Here is a 22449-nt window from a genome sequence, read left to right on the forward strand (position 1 = left end):
TAGAGAGAAAACAGAGCACTATTACTTATGCTCAAGATGGAGAGTTAAATACCTGAAATTTTTTCCACACACTCTCACTACACACAAGTAAGGAATAATCATGGCAGAATCCATTTTGTCTTCTCTCAGGAATTTTTTCCTTTTCCATAAAAAAAGAAGCCATAGGTACTTACAGGTTTCAGAATACACCAGAGTACTGTGAAGTAAATCACAAATAATGAACTAGTATTTCTTGTCTAATGTTCTTTCACGGGAAAATCTAACGTTCAGTTTCTTTTCCATTTAACTTATTGAACAAGTAAGCTTGAAATCTGTCCACCTCTGAGGAGGAATAAATGTGCCAGTATCCAGAGCTGAACTCTGTTCACTGTGTCTCAGTTTGCCCCAGACTCAAAAGCTGCTTAGAGCCTGTAAGAAACTCAGGGTCATAGGATCTAAGGGTGCAACTCAATGTCATCTCCCAGTGCCACTATTCACATTTCACAACACAAACCAGTAAATACCAGTGCAGAGTGCAACGATTTAATGAGCTCAAGGAGGTCATTTTCCCTCCTGGTGTTTGTAGAAGGAAAAACAAATTCTTTAAATACTTTCTTTTTAAATGTTCAAAGGGCATAAATAAGCTAATTATTTTTCCAGATGATCCATTATCTCATCTTAGAGAAAACAAGTTTCAAACTGCACTTGAATTTAGGTAGATTTTACTACAGCCCTTTGCTACATTCAGAGTGATCCTCCAGACTCTGTCTCAATCTTCAGTGTGCATGACACTTTCACCAATTCAGTTAAGAAAGTAAAATCACTGGAACTGGACTTTATTTCACTGAGGTTTCCCTAAAACACATCATGAACTCTTTGCTAATCTAAGTCACTGATTAGCACAACAATATCTCAGATGGGACCCCTGAACTCTGCTACAACACAGAGACAACAGCTTTTGATTCCATAATTCTAACTACATTACCAAGTTAATGAACTTAATCAAAGAGTATTTTAAATCATAAAATAAGACTTTAATAATGCTCTAAAAGGCACATTTATTTATATGCTCATGCTGAAGCTGGTAACTTCTCTTATTAATTACCACTTATGGCAAAAACTTCTTTATCTGGACATTTTTATTAACTGGAGTTTTGCCTTAGAAGCATCAAACTTTTTAATCAATTTACCAGACAAATGTATCACAGTCTCAACAAAACAGCCAAAGACTGAGTACTAATAAAGAACAAACACTTCTAGGGATGGGCACCCCTGGTCCAAGGCCAAAACCCATAACAGAACCACTACTAAGTTCAAATTTATTTCTGCTGTTTGCACTTTAAACCTCAAAGACTGAGAGCAACAACTAACAGAATCCCACAGAGCCACCTCCTCCCACAGAGGCAACGTCCCTGCACATCTTCCCAATGGAAGACTTGGGATCCCACTTGTATCCCAGCATTTCCCCTGGTGTTCTGAAGACCATCTTCTTAATAAATCTGTTACATCTTTTCAAGCACTGTTAAACAATAACGGTCTTGTGATAAACAAATACAGTTTCTCACAAGAACCACACACAGCTATCATTCTTCATTTCTTTTTAATAGAGAAGTCAATCCAGCATCCGAAGTGCCAATGAAACCACCCCACAAAGAGAGCTGCTTTCTAAAGCCGTACAAGTTCGTATCGTTGTTAGTCAAGGCTTTATCTCCTTAAATCACAGCGCTTACCAAGCCGTGCTCAGGTCTGACAGGTGTCGGACTCTTCTGTAACACAGCCCTGGACTACACTGGCTTGGGATGGAGCTGTTCCCTGACCTGGGACCCTCGACAGGGTACTGAGCCCAAAACCACGGCTTTGTGCGACCCAACCGCAGCACACACGGCGACTGTTCTCTTTATCCCGAGGTGCACTCGCAGCACATCCCGGGGATGCAGAACAGCGGAACACGCGTCCTCAGCAGCCTCTACAGCCTTGGAAAGTCAATTCCCTAATTCCCACCGACCACAGGAGCGGGGCTGCTCCCCCGAGCCACCCGTGCGCCCTTCCAGGCTCATCGCGGAGCTGCCGGAGCTGCTCTTTACACCGAGCCCAGCGGCCCCTGGAACCAGCGGGGATGGTCCCAACGCCCTGTACACCTTCACCTGCCAGAACTGCCTCAACATCCTCCCCTCGCCCTCACCTGGGTGGAAATGCGGAGAGGGAAAGAGGGGCAGCAGGAGGACCCCCGGGGCGGGAGCGGGGGCCTGAACGGGGAGCGGAAAAATAAAAAAAACAGTTACTCACAATCATCTAAGTCATCCTGCAAATCCACAAAATACAAAGGGATCCCTACAAACGAAAAACAGAAGAGAGATACCAGGGGGGTTGGTTTCGGAGGGACGGGGCAGCCCCGGCTGAGCCGCCCGCCCGCCCGCCGGCCCCACTTACCGGCCATCTTGGAATGGACATGGGCGAGGAGGAGGAGGAGCGGGAGGGCACAGGGAGGAGCCGCCGGCGCTTCCTGCCGCCGGGTCAGCCCCGAAACGCCACCGGGTTGAACGAGCCGCGGCTGCCGGGGGTCGAGCGGCCCCTCAGCGCCTGAGGAGAAGAAGAGTGGGGCGGGGGGCGCGGGCGGGGATTCCGGCGGCCGCCCAAGATGGCGGCGCGGCCGCGCAGCCTGAGGAGGAGCGCGGGGCGCGGGTAACCGGGGCGGGCGCGGGGCGGCCGCGATGATCGAGCTGGGCCGCGTCTCAGGCGCTCGCTGAAGGCGCAGCCCACCCGGCCATGGCGCTGAGGGAGCTCAAAGTTTGCCTTCTGGGGGTAAGTGTGGGGCGGCGGAAGGGAGGGTGGGAGCGGGAGGGAGAGGCTCTGTCAGAGCCCGGAGAGCCTCCGCGGTGATGGTGGGGAGCCTCTGTCAGAGCCCAGAGAGGCTCCGGCCGCGGGGATCCGTTCCCCGGGCGGAGGGTGCCCCTCGCCCCGTCCCTCTGAGGGGAGCGGGCCTTCCCCTCCTCAGGGGAGGCGTTTGCCAGCCGTCAATATCGGTCCTTTTTTCCCCTATGTTCTCCTTTTAAAAATGAGAGAGGAAGCACGAACATCCAGCGTGTGCTTCCCTCTTCCTCACAAGCTGTTCCGGGCTTGGAGCTCGCAAGGTAAATAGAAGCACCTGAAATCAAAGTGGTGGGAGAGAGGGAGGGGCCTGAACTTTTATTTTAAGGACATACGGAAGCTTGGAAGCCTTGCAGGTTGGGGAAGAAGGAGTCGTGGTGCGAACTGAAGCAGATATTTAAAGAATTCAAGGCTGTGAATTTAGTCTTGGTTTAGTCAGGGAGCCTCTCGTTGGGCAGGTGGAGGTGCCACCACCTGCATCGAAACCCTGTGTTGAACAGAGTCGGGCAAGAGTTTTCTGCTTCTAAATGGCCACATTGACCTTCAGAGGGGAAAATTACGTGTTTGTGTGCCCTTCGCGTTACGAAGGTATTTGGGGTAACTGCTGTTTGTGTCCACCCGACCTGAGAAGCCTTTTGTCACGTAAGAAGAGGAGAATAAGCGCCCAGGAAAACTGGTCCTTGAACTCCCAGAGCCAGGAGCCGCATCTGTATTTCTCTGTTTAAGGTTTGCTCTGCTTAATAAGACTGCAAACAATATAAAATGTTGTTTTTTAGAAGAACTGGGATAATATGCTTTTCCTCGAGAGGAAAACAGCTTGACAGGATAAACAGAGTCATACATACTGCACCGAAATATACTGCAGTATTCAGAAGATTCAAAAAACCATACGGTTTCAGTGAAGCACTTCCTCAGGGTTTTTTTTCATTAAAATTTTGATGACTCTGGAGATATAAAGCAAGAAGTTGGTCTTCGAATGTATTAATTGCATTACAATTTAAGATGTCCATCTTCTACTGAGAAGAGTTTACTGAGTTATTTCAGTTCTAGATATGACTTCTATATATCTATCTTTTTAACCGTGGAATCAGTGGTGCAAAAACATGCACTACCCAGAATTTTCATGTTATGTTTCCTCTCCTGCCATTTGTAGAGTTGCATCAGTAACATGTTTCAGGTGTGTCACTGAAGAAATTTCAAGTCTTTCATTAAGCAGGGTGGGACAGCATTAGTCAGAGGTTAAATGCATGCGTCACACTTGTATAATTCCATGTGCTCCATTGGTCCTCCATCCTGCCAAGCCATACTCAGGTGCTGTGTATTTTACTAATAGTGGTCTTTCCCTGCTGCTGTTCAAGTGCAAGTTGTGCATAACTTTGGAAAAGAAAAGTTTGAATAATAAGTGTGAATGCAGATTTTTATAGTCCTTCATGAAAAGTCGCAGCAATTTCATTTAGAGAACTGTGACTTGTCGCAGGCCTTTCCTTTTTCTACCAAATGAATATAATACTTGAAGTATTTCATCGTCTAATTTCTCTGAGATTCTCGGCAGGAATGTATTATCACTATGTACTGCAAGATCTGAGGACAAAATATCTGTTTATAGTAACTAATGTCACTTTCAACTGTTTCTGTTCTTTTTTTAGGACACTGGTGTGGGCAAATCAAGTATCGTGTGGAGATTTGTAGAAGATAGCTTTGATCCCAACATCAACCCAACCATAGGGTAAGAAACTGAATAAAGCAGATGTGATTTATTCACGAATAAAATGAAATTATCTGAATAGATCACTTGAGGATTCTTCGTGTGTGGCAGCTAAATGTGGCAATAAACATGACTGCAGCCTTAGTGAAGCTCCTGAGCGGCTTTAGGACACGTAGGAGTGTTCTCAGCACTTGTGAAGCTCACATGTTCATCTGTAAGATCTGGACCCGTTTTTTATTGTTTATCTAAGCTAACAGTGAATAAATTACATTATAGATGCTTTTGCTAAAGGGACAACACTCTTTTCTTATGCACTACCTTTAAATTGCAACTTCTAATTATTATGCAACTACACGGTTTTTAATTTATTTTTTTTTAAATACTCAAGTACAATTACAAGTCTCCTAGGTTTTGAAGGTGGTTAACATAGTAATTTAGGTTGTAGGTCTCTCCATGAATTAGTTCTAGTGTTACACATCTGTGTGCAATGCACCCACAAAAGTAACTGGTGAAACTGTTTGTGCTGTTGGTCTCACAGGTAAGGAGGGTGTTTAAAATCTGAGCCTCAGAGTAGCAACATTACTGAGCTCAAATCTTTGAATGGGTAGAAGGAAGGGCAGTAGGAAGTAGCTGGACCTTTTTTATCTCTTTTGCTGTCTTTCTTTTTGCTTTTCAGGTGTCTTATGGGCTGCTTTGATCAGAAGCAGCCCTTGGCTTAGGGGAGGACACACTTTGCTTGATGCCCAGGAGTGTGTGCAGGTGTCAGTGCAGCTTCCTGTCTCAGGTGTCACACGGGCTCTACTGCAGCTCTGACCAGAAAAGATCCTGCTGATAAAGATCAGCTGTGTCTCATCCTGTCCTTCTAAAAAATTGGGCTCCCCCTGATCTCTCTTTCCCCTTACACTCCCCCACACACACTTTCTGAGTGTCAATACTGGTATGGAATTGCAAGATGTTCTGTGGGAAGAGTGCTTTTGTTTAAATTTCCCTGTTAAGAGCAACTGCCTTTGGAATGAACTACATCAAATCTTGTTGTCTTTCCTCCGGAGTCAGTTTGTTTTGATCTGGTGATTTTCTGACTGGTGTGTGGGTTGATTTTGTTTTTTCCTTTTATTCTCCTCCCTCCAATGTAGCACCTCTGTGTTTGAAGGCAGGAATCCAAAGAAATCCTTTGCATGTGTCTGCCCAGGGGAATGTCTGTCACTGTGTAGAGAGTTCAGGTGCTGTTGGAAGGTGTTAGCCATTGTGGTAAGGAGGCTGGTGTGTACAAGGGAATTTTCCTTCACTGGTTTAATGACAGTACTGAGATTAATACACTTGATTGAAGTGACAGACTCAAAATCTATTTTCTACCAGTCTTAAAATCATTCCCTTGTCTGAGGACTTGGTAATTTGCTACAGTAGTATAAATGAATCAAAACCTGCCCAAATGCAGGGGTTGTGTGAAGCTCCAATAAGATACACAGTCCCAAAATTTTAAGCAGATTAACTTTGAAATTTATTTTAGACCTTGCTTTTATTTCCTGTTTGAGACTAGTAGGTGGAAAGAACAAACTAAGGATTAGAGAGGAGTTTTGAGCACCTTACAAAACTAAAGCTGAAAATATTTTGACTTCATGGGATACATGTTTGAGTTCATGGCATGAGATACAATCTTGTTTCCTCTTCTGTTTTCATTCCTCTTACAACTGTCTGAGCAATCACACTTTGTTGTTGTGAATGTTCATCACAAAGGTTCAAACATGAGCAGCTGTAGAAGCCCTATCAGAAGTCTGCAACTTTTGTGTGTTGAGGACACATTTAACCAGTATATGTCTCTAGGTACTGCAGCATATCTAGTCTTTCATTATAGCATCAAAAAAGAATTATGAGTATCAAACTGCTTTCAGGTACATCTTGTTCAGGTAGTTACAGAGCCTTCTTGGCTGGGAGAAGCAGCAAGGAAATCTAGTAACAAACCAGACATTATCCCTACTAAAAGTCATCAGGGATAACTCATTTGGAGGCTTTTGTTGACCCAATTGGCAAAGAATTTCAAGCAACATTTAACCTCTGTTGTCAGCTACCACTTGAGATGTTTAGTTGTGATGTGAATTACAGAAACACAGCTGTTCAGTTCATATTGACTGTACAGGCATGTTTTGGTTTATGGAACCAAGTAAGATAAATTCAGTGAGAATCAGTGATTTAGGAAACTGTTTCCATGTTGACCAGAGAATTTGGATTTGGTGCTTATTTTGCAGCAGTCTTAAGGAAGTGGAAGTTTCTGCTGTGCTTTACAAGAGATACTCCTATCACTTTGTTTTTCTTTTACTCAATGCAGAAATGCATCAGCTAGTTAATGGTGTTGAAATGCATTGTAATTAGGCTCTTCCTTTGCAGGAGTTCTGCAACCTTATATTTGGCTTCTTAAAAAACTAATCAACTTTGGAGACTGATGTACTATTTGGCAAATGAACTGGGCTTAAGGAATGGGGAGAAAGTTACCTCCAAAGAGTTGGAAGCATTGTGTAACTGCTCCCTTTCCCTTTTTTTTAACATAGATAGTTATTTGTCCTCCTATAGCATTGAAACATGTCCAAAGACTCCAGTTATACTGAATACAAAAGTGTCAGGAACATCATTAAAATGTGTGCCCTGGTGGTACTTCAGATCCAAGATAAACTTGAGTCTTGGGCATTTAATGTTGTTGATCATGCTGAAAGGCTCCTGCTGAGTCTGACTGTACAGCAAGTACAGTTGGGATGCTGGAAGAGGCTCCAGTACCTTCAGAATCCTGTCCAAAACTGACAGGAAAGCAAGTTTGGAAGTCTGCAGTATTTTCAAGTGACAAGCATTAATCATATAAAAGGTGTTCAGGATCACAATGTAGGATCTCATGTGCTTAAAATAACTATGTCACCTATAGTTCCAGTTCTACAGGGATTTGAATTCACTGTGTGGCTTTTCTAGTAAAAAATGTGCCTACAGGTAATAGATATAGCAAAGAAGTCCCTCTTGTAAAAGATTAGTTCTCTGAATTTGTGTTCTTGTGGGAAATACACTGATTCATCTAAAGCAGATCAAGTAAACCACAAAGTACTTTGCAATATTTTACTGTAAAGGATCTAGAATTTGGTCGAGGGGAGAAGCAGCTGGAGAATAGGAGATATTTTTTTTTTTGTCTTGTGGAAGTCCAAGAGCCTCTGCAAACTAAAGTATATAATGACAGACAGGGTTTGGGAGCTGCACTGAGTGCAGACAACAAGCAGATTACTTATTATTGATTTCTCTGTCCTCTTAACACCTACCAGTAGTGATACAAATCTCCCATACCAGTAGTGATACAAATCTCCCATGTTTTATTCCCAAGTATGGACATACCAACATTTGCCTGAATGTTAGTACAGAGATAGAAAAAGCTGATACAAAGGGAAGGATTTGACCTCTTTCCCCCTGGAAGTTTCCAGTGTACACTGAAGTGATTTGCTGTGATGATTCCTTCATTTAGGGAGAATATTGTTAAAAGGCTGACCTTTCTGGGTTCTTTGGGTGATACATCCTGTGGTTTTATCAAAAGCTTGTTAATAATTAAAGCTTATAATTGGCATTCATGTTGCATTTTGTTAGTTGAATTTCAGGCTCAGAAGGGAAATTTCATCCTCATTAATTTCAGCATTTTTTATCTGAAACTCTCCATCAGTTTGTGTGGGTATGTGTGGGGAAGGCACTTTTATTGGAACATGAACCTCTCTGAATGCTCATGGTGGTTATGAATGTTCTAAGGATGTATACATAAACTGTATTTTTTTTCCAGAGCCTCATTTATGACCAAGACTGTACAGTACCAGAATGAGCTGCATAAATTCCTGATTTGGGATACAGCTGGACAGGAGCGGGTACGTAGAGTCAACACCTGTGGTGAAAGGTGTGGCCAGAGTTTGGGTTGCTTTTCAACTCTGCCCCTGCAATCACAATACTAATCAAATCTGATGGTGTTAGAAGCTTTGTCAAAGGAATCTGGCTTGTAATTTAAATTTCAGTGTGGTGGTTTGGGGTTCTGATCTTTGCAGCATGCACAGTTCTGAGAGGAGGCAATAACAGCTCTCAAGAAAATGACCAGTCAAATGAAAACCCAGTTAATTAATTTGCATGATTTTTACTTGGAATTTTAAAGGGCAGCTTTGCTAGTGAACTTGCTTGTTTATGGATTGCTAGTAACAGTGGCAGAAATCACAGCAGCTGTATTAGCAGTGCTTATTCTTGCAGTTTGTTGACTGCAAGTTAACTACTGGCAGGTGCCAGTTACTCCTGATGAGTTTATTTAGGATGTGAGTTAACTGTTGCAAAGGTTGGGTTATTATTTCAGGATAACAGCTGGCAAATGCAGCTTTACTATTTTTCAGAGTTGGCTTGAGAAACAGAGCCCCCCAAAAAAACCCCAACAAAACAACATCCCCCAAACAAACAACCCCTCAATAGGAACAAACAAACAAAACACTTTGTAAAGGCTCAGTCAGTGCAGAGTCACTTTTGGGTTCCTGGTGGAACTGCCTTGCCAGCTTTTTAGCTTGATAACAGCCTTGGTGGCTAGAAAGTAACCCAAGGATATTTGTGTTGCATTTCAGTGCTGTAGATTTTGAATGACAAGTCATTTCCTTCCAACAGCACCATATAAAGCAAACTTATGTTGTCAGGGATGTTTCCCAGGAATATGTCCAAGAGTATCCATGTAATCAAAAATATCTCAAGTCCTTCCATTACTAGCAGTCAGTCAGCACTGGCTGTAAATAGTTTGTCTTAAGTGAACATCCTAGCCCATTTGGGAATGTTGAGGCTGAAATGTGATATTCTGAGAGGTAGAGTCTGAATTTTTAGAGGTTGGTGCTCTTAACTGGAAAGCTTTATAAACATGCCTGCCACAGCTTGGCAGGAAACATCCATTACATATCAGCAATTCCATCCTGTCTACTGTGTTTGCAAGGAACGGGAGGACACGGTGGTTTGGATTCAGCACACTGCAATCTGAGGAAGCATCTCTGTACATGACCAGCATGTTCCTTGTCTGTCTATTTTTAGACTGAGTGATACCTCTTTAATTTTCTTCTGTACAAGTTGAACGATATCTTTATTAAAATCAAAAAAAAGGAAAGGTCTTGCAGGGCTCTGACCCAAGAGCTGTGATAGCTGTGAAGCTCGTGTTCCATACCTGAGAGAACTTACTGTGAGACCCCAATATAACCAAGGAATATAACCCCAATAAAACCAGGGAAATGTGAGCAAGGATATTTAGTTTGACATGATGCAGTATCTTCACAGGCATTTCTTTGTCCAGAGCAGGACAGCACTGTCACTCACTGCCAGTCACAACTGAGCTGCATACCCACCTTGCCCTGAAATCTGTACCAGAGTTTTCTGGTCATGCAACACATCTGACAATGAATTATGGAAGGGATCTCCTCCCTGGTGATCTGGAATACCAGAAATGTCCACACCATTCTTGGGACTGGGATGTCTCTGCTGAGCTGTGATGCAGAACGCATGGAATTCACAGTCCTGGCTTCTTGAGGAGCATTTGCTATTTCCCCTTTCAAAAGCCCAGCAGCAACTAGTGCTACGCTGCCCTGGGCACTCCCTTGTTCTCAGAGGTGGCTGATCAGAGCTGGGAATGGGCACTAATTCACTTCCCACAGCTCATTGCCCTAAACACACACCTTATTTCTTCCCTTGTTTCTTCTGCACTGACTCAAACTGACAGGAGGTTACTTACAGCAATTAGGATTTTTGCCTTCTTAACAGTTTTGAGTTTCTCTGGATAATTACATTGTGTAGCCTTAACAATTCTGTCAGAGCACGAATTGGAGGCTGGAGGGCAAGCTGAAGTCTTTGGAAATACTGCAAAAGGAAAATTCACTGTTTCTGGTAACATCTGTTTTGTTAATATATTTTATCTGCCGACTGCTCTTAAGGTGGAAAAAAGTATCTAAGTGTTAGCAGACAGGAAATGAGAGTAATACAAAATCAGCAAGTGAAAGTTGGTTTATTCCCAATGTAAATAGTCAAATAATCAAAAAGCCAGGTTGCAACCAGTCCAAGTGGTGGTTTACCAAATATGTTTCCCTTTACATTTTAGTGCTTAGGAGGAAGAGAGGGATTATGTCCCAACGTGAACTGAATGCCTGCCCATGTTTCCCTTTCTCACTATTAAATATTTTTATATTCTGAACTTTGTGTTCAAAATCCTATTTTCAAAACAGAATTTGAGAGCCAAATGTAAATGGTCTGGAATTCTGCTTTATAGCAAGATTTTTATGATTTATAATATTGCTCTCAGTTGAACTGCACTAAGCAAAAGGAAATTGATATTTTATTAGAACTGAATAAGCCTTTATGAAAAACTGTATCCAATTCATTATTTTTACCCTGAGTAACAAGATGCACAAAAGTTCTAAATGTGCTTATATGGAAGCAATATATGCAGTTCACTCTGTACTCTGATGGAGGGGTTTGGTTGCTAGATTAGTTGTCTTGGGTTTTTTTTTAAGTTGGCAGAATATCACAATGTTTATAAGAATGCTTCATTGATACTTTTGATGCAACTTGATCATGTGGTTTATGACTTTTTTCAGTCCTGAATTCATAACACTCTCTCAGGGCAAGGATACAGGCCTGGTTTGTACCCTGCAAATGGCCTACCATCCAAATAGACCTTGCTGTAGATTCAATTCTGAAAATCACAAGAAAATTACTGCAGCCTTTTACTGCCTAGTGTTGTTCCTTAAAGCTCTACTTGCAACAGGTCACACAGTTGTGGCCTTTTGCAGTTTTTAGTTTTAAACGTGCTTCTAACTTTTGAGAGAAAAACTGAAGTGAAATCCTTAAAACCTTAAGTTAGATTATGAAGAAACCAGCATTTCTAGCATTTAAGAGTTCTGAGACTGATCCATGGGGCTAGAGCTTGACACCAACTTCTGACCATTTCAGATCAGCATTAATATATATTGATTTTCTTGACATTTTTGTCTCAGTCGAAATTGAACTTGCTTCTTGCTCTATTTTTCTCCTTGTTTGGTGTAATTGACTGTCAGGTGAGAGATTCTAATCTAGTCAAAACAAGCTCAGGTTTGACTTCCTGCTGTTTGCAGTAGGTGTGCTGCTGCTCCCCAAACCAGCTCCTGGTTGCCCTTTGGAGAACAATGGGCGTTGATGTGCTCTGCTGCACAGAGTCACTGGAATTGTAAAGAAAGGTTTTCCACTCATGTGACCTTTAAAGCCAGTTTTCAACAGTAGTGGTAATGGTAATGAAATGCTGCAGGTCAGGGGAGGGTGTTCATGCTGTCTGCTGTCTGTCTTTTCAGTTCCGTGCTTTAGCCCCGATGTATTACAGAGGCTCAGCAGCTGCCATTATAGTGTATGACATCACAAAAGAGGTAAGAAATTTATCCTTATCCAGCATTACAATTTCTGTTTGTTTGTTTGGGTTTTTTTCTGTGTCATGGGCCGGTTCTGACTCTTAATTGCTTCTGTCTTTTTTTTTTTGTTTTCCCCACATCAGGAAACATTCTCAACGTTAAAGAACTGGGTTAAAGAGCTTCGCCAGCATGGACCTCCCAACATTGTTGTAGCTATTGCAGGAAATAAGTGTGATCTCAATGATGTGAGGTAAATAGCTGTTGTCAAGTTGGAGGTTTTCCCTTAAGCCCATAGTGCTAAATGTTTTAGGATTTCAGAGCAGCTGAAAGCTACAGAACAATTTAAGCTGTTTTGCTCTAGCACTGTAGTTTCACAGGGGATTTGAGCTGTTTCTACTGTCAGAAGATGTGGTTAGGCTGCCCTTGGATGGTCTTGCCCACTTCCTCCCCAGTGCTGCTGTGAGTTGATGTGTGATTGGCAGTAAATGGGGCTGTAAAATGGATCCAGATCAAAACTAACCCCTTAAAAAAAATAAAAAGAGAACCCATCCAAGTGTATTTATCTTTCTCACACCATGAACACTCGCTGGCATAACAGTGTGGGGATAGCAGGGTTAGGAATGAGCAGTTTACTGGGAGACAGGATTACCTTTTCTGGTGGCAGTGCCAAGTTACACAAACCTAAACTGCCTGTGAAACTATAGTGTAATAGAAGCTGTTTACCTCACTCTGTAAGGAGTGCCCCTGTCAGTCTGTAGCACCTCATTTTGTTAGGAAAAATATCAAGCCTGCTGGAAAGCATTGTGTAGGTTTTTCTGACTTGCTTGTTCAGGTGCCTTCCTTCCCTGCTCAAATATTGGGGTGGAATTGGCTGTGGCCAAAATAGTTGCAGGGAGCGGGAAAAGCTCTTGAGAAATTTTATGAACAGCCAAACTTTCAAGAAGGCATGTACTAAAAACAAAAGAAGGCTTTTTTTATTGATGTCTTGGCTTAATAAGCCAGAATTCAGAAAGAAGGTGTCTGTAAACTTCTTGGGTTTAGATTTCATTGGAAAAGGTACCACAGCTGGTGTCTCAAAGGAGACAGATGGTTCTGTGTTTAAAGAACCACTGCAAGGGGGGGTTCTTAGAATAGTTTTACAAATTGTTAATATGTAGCAGTCATCTAGTGAGCTCCAGTAACTTCTGTTACAAGTAGCATGTCCCTCGAAGGACATACAGCTTAAAACTACTTGGAACAGTATTCAGATTCACACTCATTTCTTGGTGCTTAGGTGGCAATCATGAATTATGTAAACATTACTATTCAAGCTAATGAGCAAGACTCCTTGTACTTTAGTCAGAGGCAATATTTGAGTCACTGATCAGTGTGTGCTCTTGATATTCTAAAGTTTCTCATTACTGAAAGTAACCTGTGTTTTGTAGAAATTGTATGTCAAGTGATGCAACATACAGTCCAGACCTCTCTGCACCTATTAGGGTTTGGTTTTTTCAAGTTGTTTAAGGAACTTACTTCATTATCAACTTGCCTACTTTGGGGTGCAGAATAACTATTCCAGTGCTGGGCTCTGTGGTTGTGTGCTCAGTATAAAGTTCCTCTTTATAGCTGCATCTTCATGCAAAGTAAATGCTGTCCTAATGATTTGTGCAGTATTGGGAGATACTTGGGTTTGTAACCAGTTGTAGGAAACACTCCAGATCTTTGGAATTAGTGCTTTAGGATCGTGTCAGCACATCTAAAGCTGGTGAGTGTGTGAGTAACACACCCCAGAACAATTGATTGCAGACCTGCACTGAGAGCACTCAAGACAAAACCTCTGCAGTGTTGTCAGATGGATTAAGGCCTTGCTTAGTTTAGGATTGTGCTCAAACCTCAAGGCAGGGAGACAGCACAGAGTAAAGAATGAGCATCAGCTTCAGCATGAGGGAGCACTGTGATGCCAAACAGGTAAAATAGAAAATACCTTTACAGGAGACACTTAAAAGCCTAATCTATCCCTTAAGGTTTTGAATAATGAGGGGGGTTTTGCACTCATGTTTTTTTCTTTGCTTTGTTTTTCCAGAGAAGTCATGGAAAAAGATGCTAAAGACTATGCAGATTCCATTCATGCAATATTTGTAGAGACGAGTGCGAAAAATGCAATAAACATTAATGAACTCTTTATAGAAATTAGTAAGTATTGAAACAGTTAATATACTTTCTTCTGCAACAAGTTCAAGTAGAAATTTGATTTCTTTATTTTGTGTTATTGAGGTGAGAGTATACTGACTTAAATTTTTTTACAATCAGACATGAATACAAACTGCAAAATGAGCTGCATGAAGTTTTGGTCATCTAATGACCTCTAAATATTCCTTCTAGAGATTTTAAGCCTACTGTGATGCTGTTGGATAAATAGCAAGCAGGGCACTCATGTCAGAATTCAGTCTCATCTTACTATGTCTGTTACTGAATGTTTCAATTAGTACTTCCAAGGTCACGGAGGGGAAAGGAAATGGCATGAGGAAGATCCAGACTTTATACATCTGAGAAAAGGAATTAAGTTCTCACTCTTAGTGTTTGTACTTGGTCTGAAAAAGTGCATTTTTAAAAACAGAGGAATTCATAAATGCGAAATTATTGCATGAGAAATAGCAACTATTGCATGTAGATTTTCCACGAGTATTTTTGTGGTATCTTGGGGTTTTTTTATATTAAATTGCAAATCTTTTCTGTCTCATTTGTGGTGGGGACAACAATGATACTTTTTATGCTTAGGAATAAAAAGCAGACAGTATTTCAAAGTGAATTCCATGCAATATTATTTGGGGCATATGTGGCAAGTAGCAACACTAATGTGCAGGTACATCAGCCTGCTTGTGAAAAGAGGGCTAACTACAGAAACATTAGACTTAGGAAAAAAAATAGGTTTTTCTAAACAGCTGAATATATTGAAGCTGATGTAAAAGGTATGTGCTGTAGATTGGCTTCCTGATTTACTGACTTAATAGCTGCTCTCTAAAATTGATCTTGAATAAATCACAGGGGGGGGGAAAAATCATAAATCCTTCTCAGAAAGGAATACTCAACCAGGAATAGTCCATTTTGAAGACTGATGAGATGACTAAAGCTACTCTCTCCACAAGCACCTCGGTGCTAAGCCCAGTGTGGGTGATCTATGGAAATATGGGTCAGGATGGGAGTTCTCAATGGAGATATTCCAGATGGCATTGCATCCTGCAGAGTATGTGCTCTGAGTGCTTTTACAGCTCAGCTGGCCAGGTCTAGATGAGCCTGAAGAGTAAATGCTGCTAAATTAGCTCCAAACTGCCTCTGCTCCTCCTTTGTGCAGCTGTACCTCTGACAGACACGGTGGAGACTCCTGCTGCCATCCTCTTAGGCAGGACTGTCACCCCTAACGTCATACAGCTAATTGAAGGTGCATTTTTATACACAAAATATACCCTGAGCGCTTGGAATTCGTCTCAAGTATAACATTTGCTATAAATTTCCTTTCCTGCCTCCTTGTAGGTCGCAGAATTCCATCGACCGACACCAACCCCCCGTCCAGCGGGAAGGGCTTCAAACTTCGGAGGCAGCCATCGGTGACGAAGCGCAGCTGCTGTTGACCGACCCCCTTTAGAAAGTCAAAACTTGTTCATACAGTAGGTGGTCTTGGAAGTTCATAGTTCACGTTGGGTTTGTATTCTCAGTCTTAGATCTTTATCTGCCGGTGTTCATACACCCGGGGTCCCCCCCCCAAAAAAAAGGGACCAGCTCATCCGACAGCCGCACGCTGGCAGACAGGACTGCAGCCGGGATGCCGTGGGGTGTCTCTCGCGTTCAAAGGGAATCCGTCATCACTTTTTTTTGGCCTTGCCTGACAGGAAGGTGACTGTATGGGTGGTAGAACTGAAAGGTTTAATGGTTTTCTAATCAAGGTTTGAGGAGGTTGTTTGTTGGTTGTTTTTTTTTTGTTTTTTTTTTGTTTTTTTGTAAAAAGGGAAATGAGCACTTTTGTGGGACATCAGGGTGGGAGGAGTCTGGAAGTTAGATGTCATTTCTTCCTTTTCTTCAGTGAGCCTTATTTTAAATTTAAGTGTAGCTAATCCAAAGTGTGGTGGGACAGTTGGTGTGAGATGGCTACAGAATAAGCAACTGAAGATAAATAGTAGGCAAATCAGTCCATCCAGTCCCCAGATCCCATTTGCACTTTTTATTTAAAGATGATATGCTCTGGGGGTGGGGACACAAGCAACAGATATTAAACCACAGACAATCTTTCTTTCATGCTGACTGTAATCACTTTAAGGCAAATTGATATGCTCATAGGCATCTTTTTGTTCTCAAAAGTTTTTTAATATTAAGATGTTGGTTGAAGAAAACCTACCTGTAGTTCTGACTAAATTAAGTGGTTACTGACTAAAAACAAATGCTGTAAACAGATGCTGCCAGTGGTTCTGATAAGACCTACAGGTTTTTGGGGAAAGCTTTTAATTTCTTGGCATGTGTAAAGTGTTCATAGTATATTTATGAGACCAGTGTTTAAAGTATTATAAATTATGTAAAAATGGTAAAACATAATGCAATCTTCTACACTCCTTCCATTCCACACCTATGGATAAACCCTTGGGGACTCTCCATCAGGTTTTTTTCCTGCATTTTAGGTATTGTCACTGTGAGTTCATCCAGAGGCAGATGAAATTCTTTCTCTTTCAGTCACATCTGAAAGGGCCAATAGAGAATGCTGTCAGTGCAGCATGAGGACTGTCTGTTGAACAAGCTTTCATCTGGGGTGCACCCAGTCTTTCCTATTTTGGGCACAAAAATACAAATAGGAAGTAACCTTAAGACACGTGGTAACGTAGATCGTTCCCACTTGGTTCCTGGGGTTTTTCATCTGTGAGGGGGTTTAGCAATTCAGTGTTTAGCTTATTCTGTATTGGTTTTAGTAGGCTTTCAATTAAACCATAGGTTGACCATACCTGTTTGTGCTATTTTATTTATTTTTACTTTTTGTTTCTTACCAGCACTAGTGAGAAACTTTTATACTTTTGAAGAAGAAGAGCTTAATAGACTTGAGTATATACTAAAATATGCTGTTTAGCTTTAGTATCAAAATGAGGTCATGTTGATGATGCTTATTCTTTGTTTTTAATCTGGTTTTCTATCATCTCAAGTATTTTCTCTGAAGGAAATGTAAGAAAGTTTGTAAGAAATGAAAGGACTCGTAGTTCAGATTAGTTTGTATTCGTGACAATTCCTGGAGAGCTGTTCTGGAGCAAAACAGGCAAACTGTTGCAGTGAGGTTTCTGAAAGGGTCAGTGTGTTCTGATGAAATTTGGTGACTACATTTCTGTCATGCCTTTTGCTTACCTTGCCTGCACTACCAATGATGCCTTCTTTGCCACACGCCCAAAAAATAAAACTTCCTTGCATACTTCCTATCCTTTTGCAGTTCTGATCCTGAATTACTGCAGTTAATGAAAACATGGAAGTAGCCAGTGTTTGAGATTGTCCAAACTACAAACCCTGGAGGGAGGCTGCTCTTTAACACTTGCCTGTTTAAACTGACAGACGGTTGATGTAAGTTCTGAGTCAGGAGAACTGTTTATTGATCCATTGGCCCCAGCTGGAAGCTGCAATAGTCTTCCCTGGATGAGATGCACATGTTGATTGCTTCATTTTTCTTGGAGAAGAATGGTTTCTTTTGTATTAATAATTTGTCAGGTCATCTGCTTTCATCTTGCACTAGGCTTGCTGGAATTGATTTTATTTTGTCCTAACATAGCTTCTCTATTTGGTGATACATAAGTATTTGAGTGTTTGGAGCTCTGATTATCAACTGTTCCAGCTAAATTTTTTAATAACTTTTTTCTGTGAAGAAGTTGTTAAAAAAGCTCAGGATTAAAGTTTTATTCCACCATATCTTTCTGCTTAACGAGTGGAGCTCATCAGAGAGACCAAACTTCCAGATGCTCTCAAAGGGAATTCCACAATCACAGAATGGGTCAGGTTGGAGGGGAGCACAGTGGGTCATCTGGTTCAACTTCCCTGCTCCAGCAGCATCTTCCCAGAGCACATGGCACAGATTAATTCCTGCAAAACAAGTCTGGAATGGTAAAGTATCGTGTATGTAAAAATGTAGCGAGGTGCATGTCATAGCATTGATCCCAGAGCATTTTTTAACTGACAGAATATAGCTGTTTCAACTTCTAAACAACACCACTACCATTCTTTCACATGAAAGTTACAGATTTGAACAAAAATATAATTTGGTAAATACTTAGTTCTTAAGCTTTGGAGCAACTTGAATGTGCTCCCCAAGTTTCGGGAGGTGTCTTCATCCAACCCCCTAAATTACAACAGCCACTTGGCTGCCTTGCCAGGCTCCTGATCTGTGCTGTAGGTAATTTTGTAGGATATTTTTTATCCATCCTGAAAACTGGCACAACTAAATGCCCAAGAAGGCAAAATCTGGAAACTTACATTTAATAACATGAACATCTAGTAATCCTACTACTGAAAATTGTTACAGGTGCTTTGAAAAGCTCTAAGACAATTCTAACACCTTTTGCTGTTGCCAAGAAGGTAAAGACTTTGTTCTTAGGTCCATGTTGAAACAAAACAAATCACTGCTCTTCAGAACCCTGCTGACATCAGTGAGACCCTTCCTTTAAGTGCTGCAGGATCAGACAGGTAATGGTTTAGAAGGATGTTTTATGCAGACTTGAGTCTTTGATGTGTTGCTTTACATTTAATGCCACTGGCCTGCTCAAGAAAGATTATTTATTTGCTTGGGAAAAGAGTAAGAGGAGAGGAGACAGTGCCTGCTTACTGATTTGGAAGTCTAATCCTTTAACCTGATTGAGGGAGAGCTACATTTATGGTTAAAGCTTCATTTAATTATCAAGAAGTAATTCAGGGTGGATATCTTGGATGGTTTAGAAGTTGGCCTCAGCAAGACTTTTTCGTTATGCTTTTAAGCTTAAATTATTCCTCAAAATTAGTGTTAAGTTCCAGTATAAGGTAGTATTAGTTGGAAAAGGAAGCTGTAGCAGTGATGTTTGAATGACTTGCTTGTGGAACAGTCTTTAGTGTGTATTAAGGGTGTTGTAGTCTATTTGTGGTGTGCTGTGTCAGCAATCTGCAAAGACTCTCTTGGGAATTGCTGATGGACAGGACAGAAGCTGTCAGAACAGTGGAGCCTCACTGAGTGAACCTCCCTCACAGCAGCAATAGCTACAGACAAGCAGGGAAAAATCATCTCAAACACGAGGAGAGCCTGCATCATTCACTGACTTCAATTCTATACTGCCTCTTCAGTTTCTAAAAAGGCTTCATGTATCTCTTGTGAACACTTTCAACCTCTAGAAAAAAAGAGGCTTTTCTGTTCATGGACGAGAGCAGGACAAACTTTCTTAACTTTCTTGGCAGGAAGTCGTTTTACAGAGACCTGGGATTGTTTATACTCCATGACTTAGTTACTTGAAGCAGGAGAATTGTGTACTTGGAATTAAGGTTCTAAAAAAATCTGCACAAAATTCTCTGAAGAAAACTGTTAATGTTTTATGTTCAGATTCCATCCCTAGTAATAGATCACTGGTAATGGTAGGTGACAGAAGATTTACAGAAATAAGATATTGGTGTGAAATACTAATGTCAGATGGAAACACAGGTTCTAATAATAAAAAAGTCATGATAGCTTTCCTTTGAGTCTTATGGCTCCAGCTTGTCAAAAGGAATGTGCTTGAAACTACATCTTTGAATATCCTACAAAATTCAGGTGCCAAAACATAATTCACTAACATTATTGAGGCCTTCTGACACCAGTGTTTCTGAAACATCCCTTGTGATATTCTGGAGGTCTCAAAAGTCTGAATGCAAAGCATTTTTTGCTCAGCTACAGTCAAACGTTCATGACTTGGAAAAAATCAAACAAACATTACCAGACTTTGTCCCTGAAGTGTTACAGATAACAAATCTTTTAAGGGATACAAGACTATCCTGAAATCCAAGAATACTGATGCTCTTAGCCTCTGACATGTCAAAATGATCCTAGGGTCAGCTTTTTCCTCCTTCCCCCTCACCCCTGAATTTTTAACATAGTGTACATGCTATAAACAGCTATTCAGAAATACTATAAAGAGTTCTAATGGCTCAGAGTTATTTGGTGCTTTCTATTTTACATGGAAAATCAAGGCAGTAGGATGACTCTTCTCAGCTAGAGTCAGGACTTCTTAGAAGAAACAATTTTGCTGTTCCTGTTACGTCATCCTGCGAGTTGATGTTCTTCAATTTTTGCTTAAACACTACTACAAATTTTATTCAAGGAGCTAATTACCTTTGTAAAGGTGTTCTTTTAAGAAGGTTGGGGTTTCCTTTGCTTTGTTTCTATTGATGTTTTCACAGAAGTATTATGGAACAAACCAACTGCTACTTCTTTTCCCAATGTTGAAGGGCACAGACCACTCCTCCTGTCACGCACTTCCCGGTGTGGGTGTGATCCTCCATCCAGTTGTTGCACTTGGACATGCTGTAACTCTGACACCTTGGCAGATTCACTGCTACTGTCTTGCCTCACTTCTTGTTACAATATGTATTTCCTATTAAATCCATTATGTTTTCTTGGCAATTTGTTCTTTGTTTCCTTGTGGGGTTTAGACAGGAATAGTTTTGGCGAGTGTCTTTTTTACCACAAAGGTTCTGGAAGTATCTGCTACAACAGCAAATATTTGTGAGCAAAGTAGAAATTCATTAGTACAGCTTTAGGAAACTGTTACAGCAGCTGAGAGCTGCACCACGACTGTATTTTACCACATAATGAAGGCTAAAAGCACATTCACCTGAAGGAGCAAATTATTGTAAGGCTCTAGTAACACAGTGTAAACTCTTCTGTATTTTAACTTCCTTTTTTGTACTTCCTCTTCCTGAATATTGTGTGTCCAGCAGTGACATTGTGACGGTGAATTAATTGATTTAAGGCACAGAAATGGATCACATTTCTGGAGCTGCAAGACACTTAAGACTTCCTGGCTATCTTCCCACTTTTACCCCCCACACTGAGTACAATGAATTTAAAAAAAAAAAAAAGGAAGGTTTCTTCTCAACGAGAAACTTTTAATTTGTGTGTTCAGGACACAAAAATCACCTGATATGCAGATAGCTCTTGCAGTGTAATAAATGTTTGCCTGTAAAATTAGGTGTGAAGGTTAACCTTGGTATCAGCAATTCTTGTCCCTTGTAAGAACATTCTGCCTTTTCAGTCTAGGATTGAGTTAACCTGTCACAAGGGTTGAAAGGTCTGTGCCTTCTTACTATATTCTCTCTTACTGAAACAAACAAGCCGCTCAAAGTTACAGAGCGTTTGCAGCACTGTAAACTGCACAAATTCCCAGCCATTGCTTCACTGCATGAAGTGTAGTCAGATTACTAGTGGTGAAATATTGTAGTGATGAATTCCCAAGCTTATGAATGTTTTGAGACTTTTTTTTTTAGTCTTCTCTTGGGCTGGTCCTGAGAGCGTGTACAGGTTTGTCTGTATTGTTGGTTTGTAGATGCTAATGAGGAAAACCAGGCTTTTGTTCTCTCCTTTTTGTTTGAATTGTTACACTCCCATATAGTGCATAGAATGCAAATAAAGAAATGTTGATTTGACATAATGTAAACAGCCTTTTCAGCCTAAGCATTCATAATAAACTTTTATAGTGTAATAACATGCTAAATCACTACCAGTCTGATGTATTGTGCAAAAAAAAAAAAGAAAAAAAGAAAAGGTGTAAACATTTTATTAATAAAAAGCTTTGTTTATAAATGTGCTCGCTTTGTTTATAAATGCTTCCAAAATTCTCAACATCTTAAAAAATAGTCTCTATAGCAATAGGGTTATAGAAGAGGAATGTCAGTAATAGCTTTTAAAATAGCATTTACAAACTATTCAGATAGCTGTTTTCCAAAAGTACTGACTACTGGTCGTTCAGAGACTGGAGCTTTTCCCTGGTTTATGTATACACAGACAAAGGCAGGAGACGATCTTGTGCAAAGAAGGGATGGGGGGAAACAGCAGAGAGAATGCAGCTTTTGTGTAACACTTCCTTTCTTTGCAGCATCATGTCTGAGAAACTGCAGGCCACACACAGTCCTGTCAGCCAGGGCAAGGCCTGACAAATTCTGCCAGGGCCAAGTTATTTAATACATTGCTTTTTACCTTAGGCTGCATGAAATGTGAAATTCTCGGCTGCTTAGGCCAGGTTTCTGTCAATCAAAACCGTAAAGTGCTTTTAATATCTGCACAGTGTCGTGGGGGCCCGTGGGGCTGGGAAGGGATCCTTCTCAGTTGTTAATACAGCCAGCTGGTTGAGAGCTTGCTTTCTTTTAAACCACTGCTCTGGTGGTTGTGTGGAGCCCAAAAATAGGGAGTTGGCTACAGTTACCTCGTTTGTCTTATGTGATGCTTAAAAGATGTGCTTTTGTTGTTGCAATCTGTGATGCAGGTCGAACATGTTGAGTTAATAACAGCCTTCAAAA

At 41.1% G+C, this 22449-nt stretch overlaps 2 protein-coding genes across 10 annotated transcripts in view; one reads left to right on the top strand and one right to left on the bottom strand.

The window, feature by feature from the left end:
- LOC116795388 (serine/threonine-protein phosphatase 4 regulatory subunit 1-like) overlaps positions 1–2640 on the bottom strand; it is a 33500-nt gene extending 30860 nt beyond the window's left edge. For 7 of the 9 annotated variants that reach the window (XM_032705074.1, XM_032705075.1, XM_032705079.1 and 4 more), the window contains exons 1-2: positions 2410–2640; positions 2266–2310 (exon numbers count right to left, since the gene is read on the bottom strand). In XM_032705074.1, the coding sequence (XP_032560965.1) occupies positions 2266–2310; positions 2410–2416 (52 nt within the window). In that variant the 5' untranslated portion in view covers positions 2417–2640. Of the gene's footprint in view, positions 1–1709; positions 1761–2265; positions 2311–2409 lie in introns of those variants that run through there. The other 2 variants (XM_032705080.1, XM_032705081.1) reach the window with 2 other exon arrangements.
- On the top strand, positions 2473–21736 carry RAB22A (RAB22A, member RAS oncogene family). Its single transcript, XM_032705087.1, has 7 exons — positions 2473–2781; positions 4494–4573; positions 8349–8430; positions 11890–11961; positions 12087–12193; positions 14006–14115; positions 15454–21736. The coding sequence occupies exons 1-7, from the start codon at positions 2746–2748 to the stop codon at positions 15549–15551; spliced, it is 585 nt and encodes a 194-aa protein (XP_032560978.1). The 5' UTR covers positions 2473–2745; the 3' UTR covers positions 15552–21736.
- The last annotated feature ends 713 nt before the right edge of the window (positions 21737–22449 follow it).

This window comes from Chiroxiphia lanceolata, chromosome 17, assembly GCF_009829145.1.
Source record: "Chiroxiphia lanceolata isolate bChiLan1 chromosome 17, bChiLan1.pri, whole genome shotgun sequence".
Taxonomy (NCBI): Eukaryota; Metazoa; Chordata; class Aves; order Passeriformes; family Pipridae; genus Chiroxiphia; species Chiroxiphia lanceolata.

Bases quoted from the DNA above. Each gene is read 5' to 3' on its own strand.
- RAB22A (XM_032705087.1), top strand. From the start codon at position 2,746: ATGGCGCTGAGGGAGCTCAAAGTTTGCCTTCTGGGG. The intron at 8,431-11,889 runs GTACGTAGAGTC...CTGTCTTTTCAG, and splicing joins ATACAGCTGGACAGGAGCGG to TTCCGTGCTTTAGCCCCGAT. The intron at 11,962-12,086 runs GTAAGAAATTTA...TCCCCACATCAG, and splicing joins TGTATGACATCACAAAAGAG to GAAACATTCTCAACGTTAAA.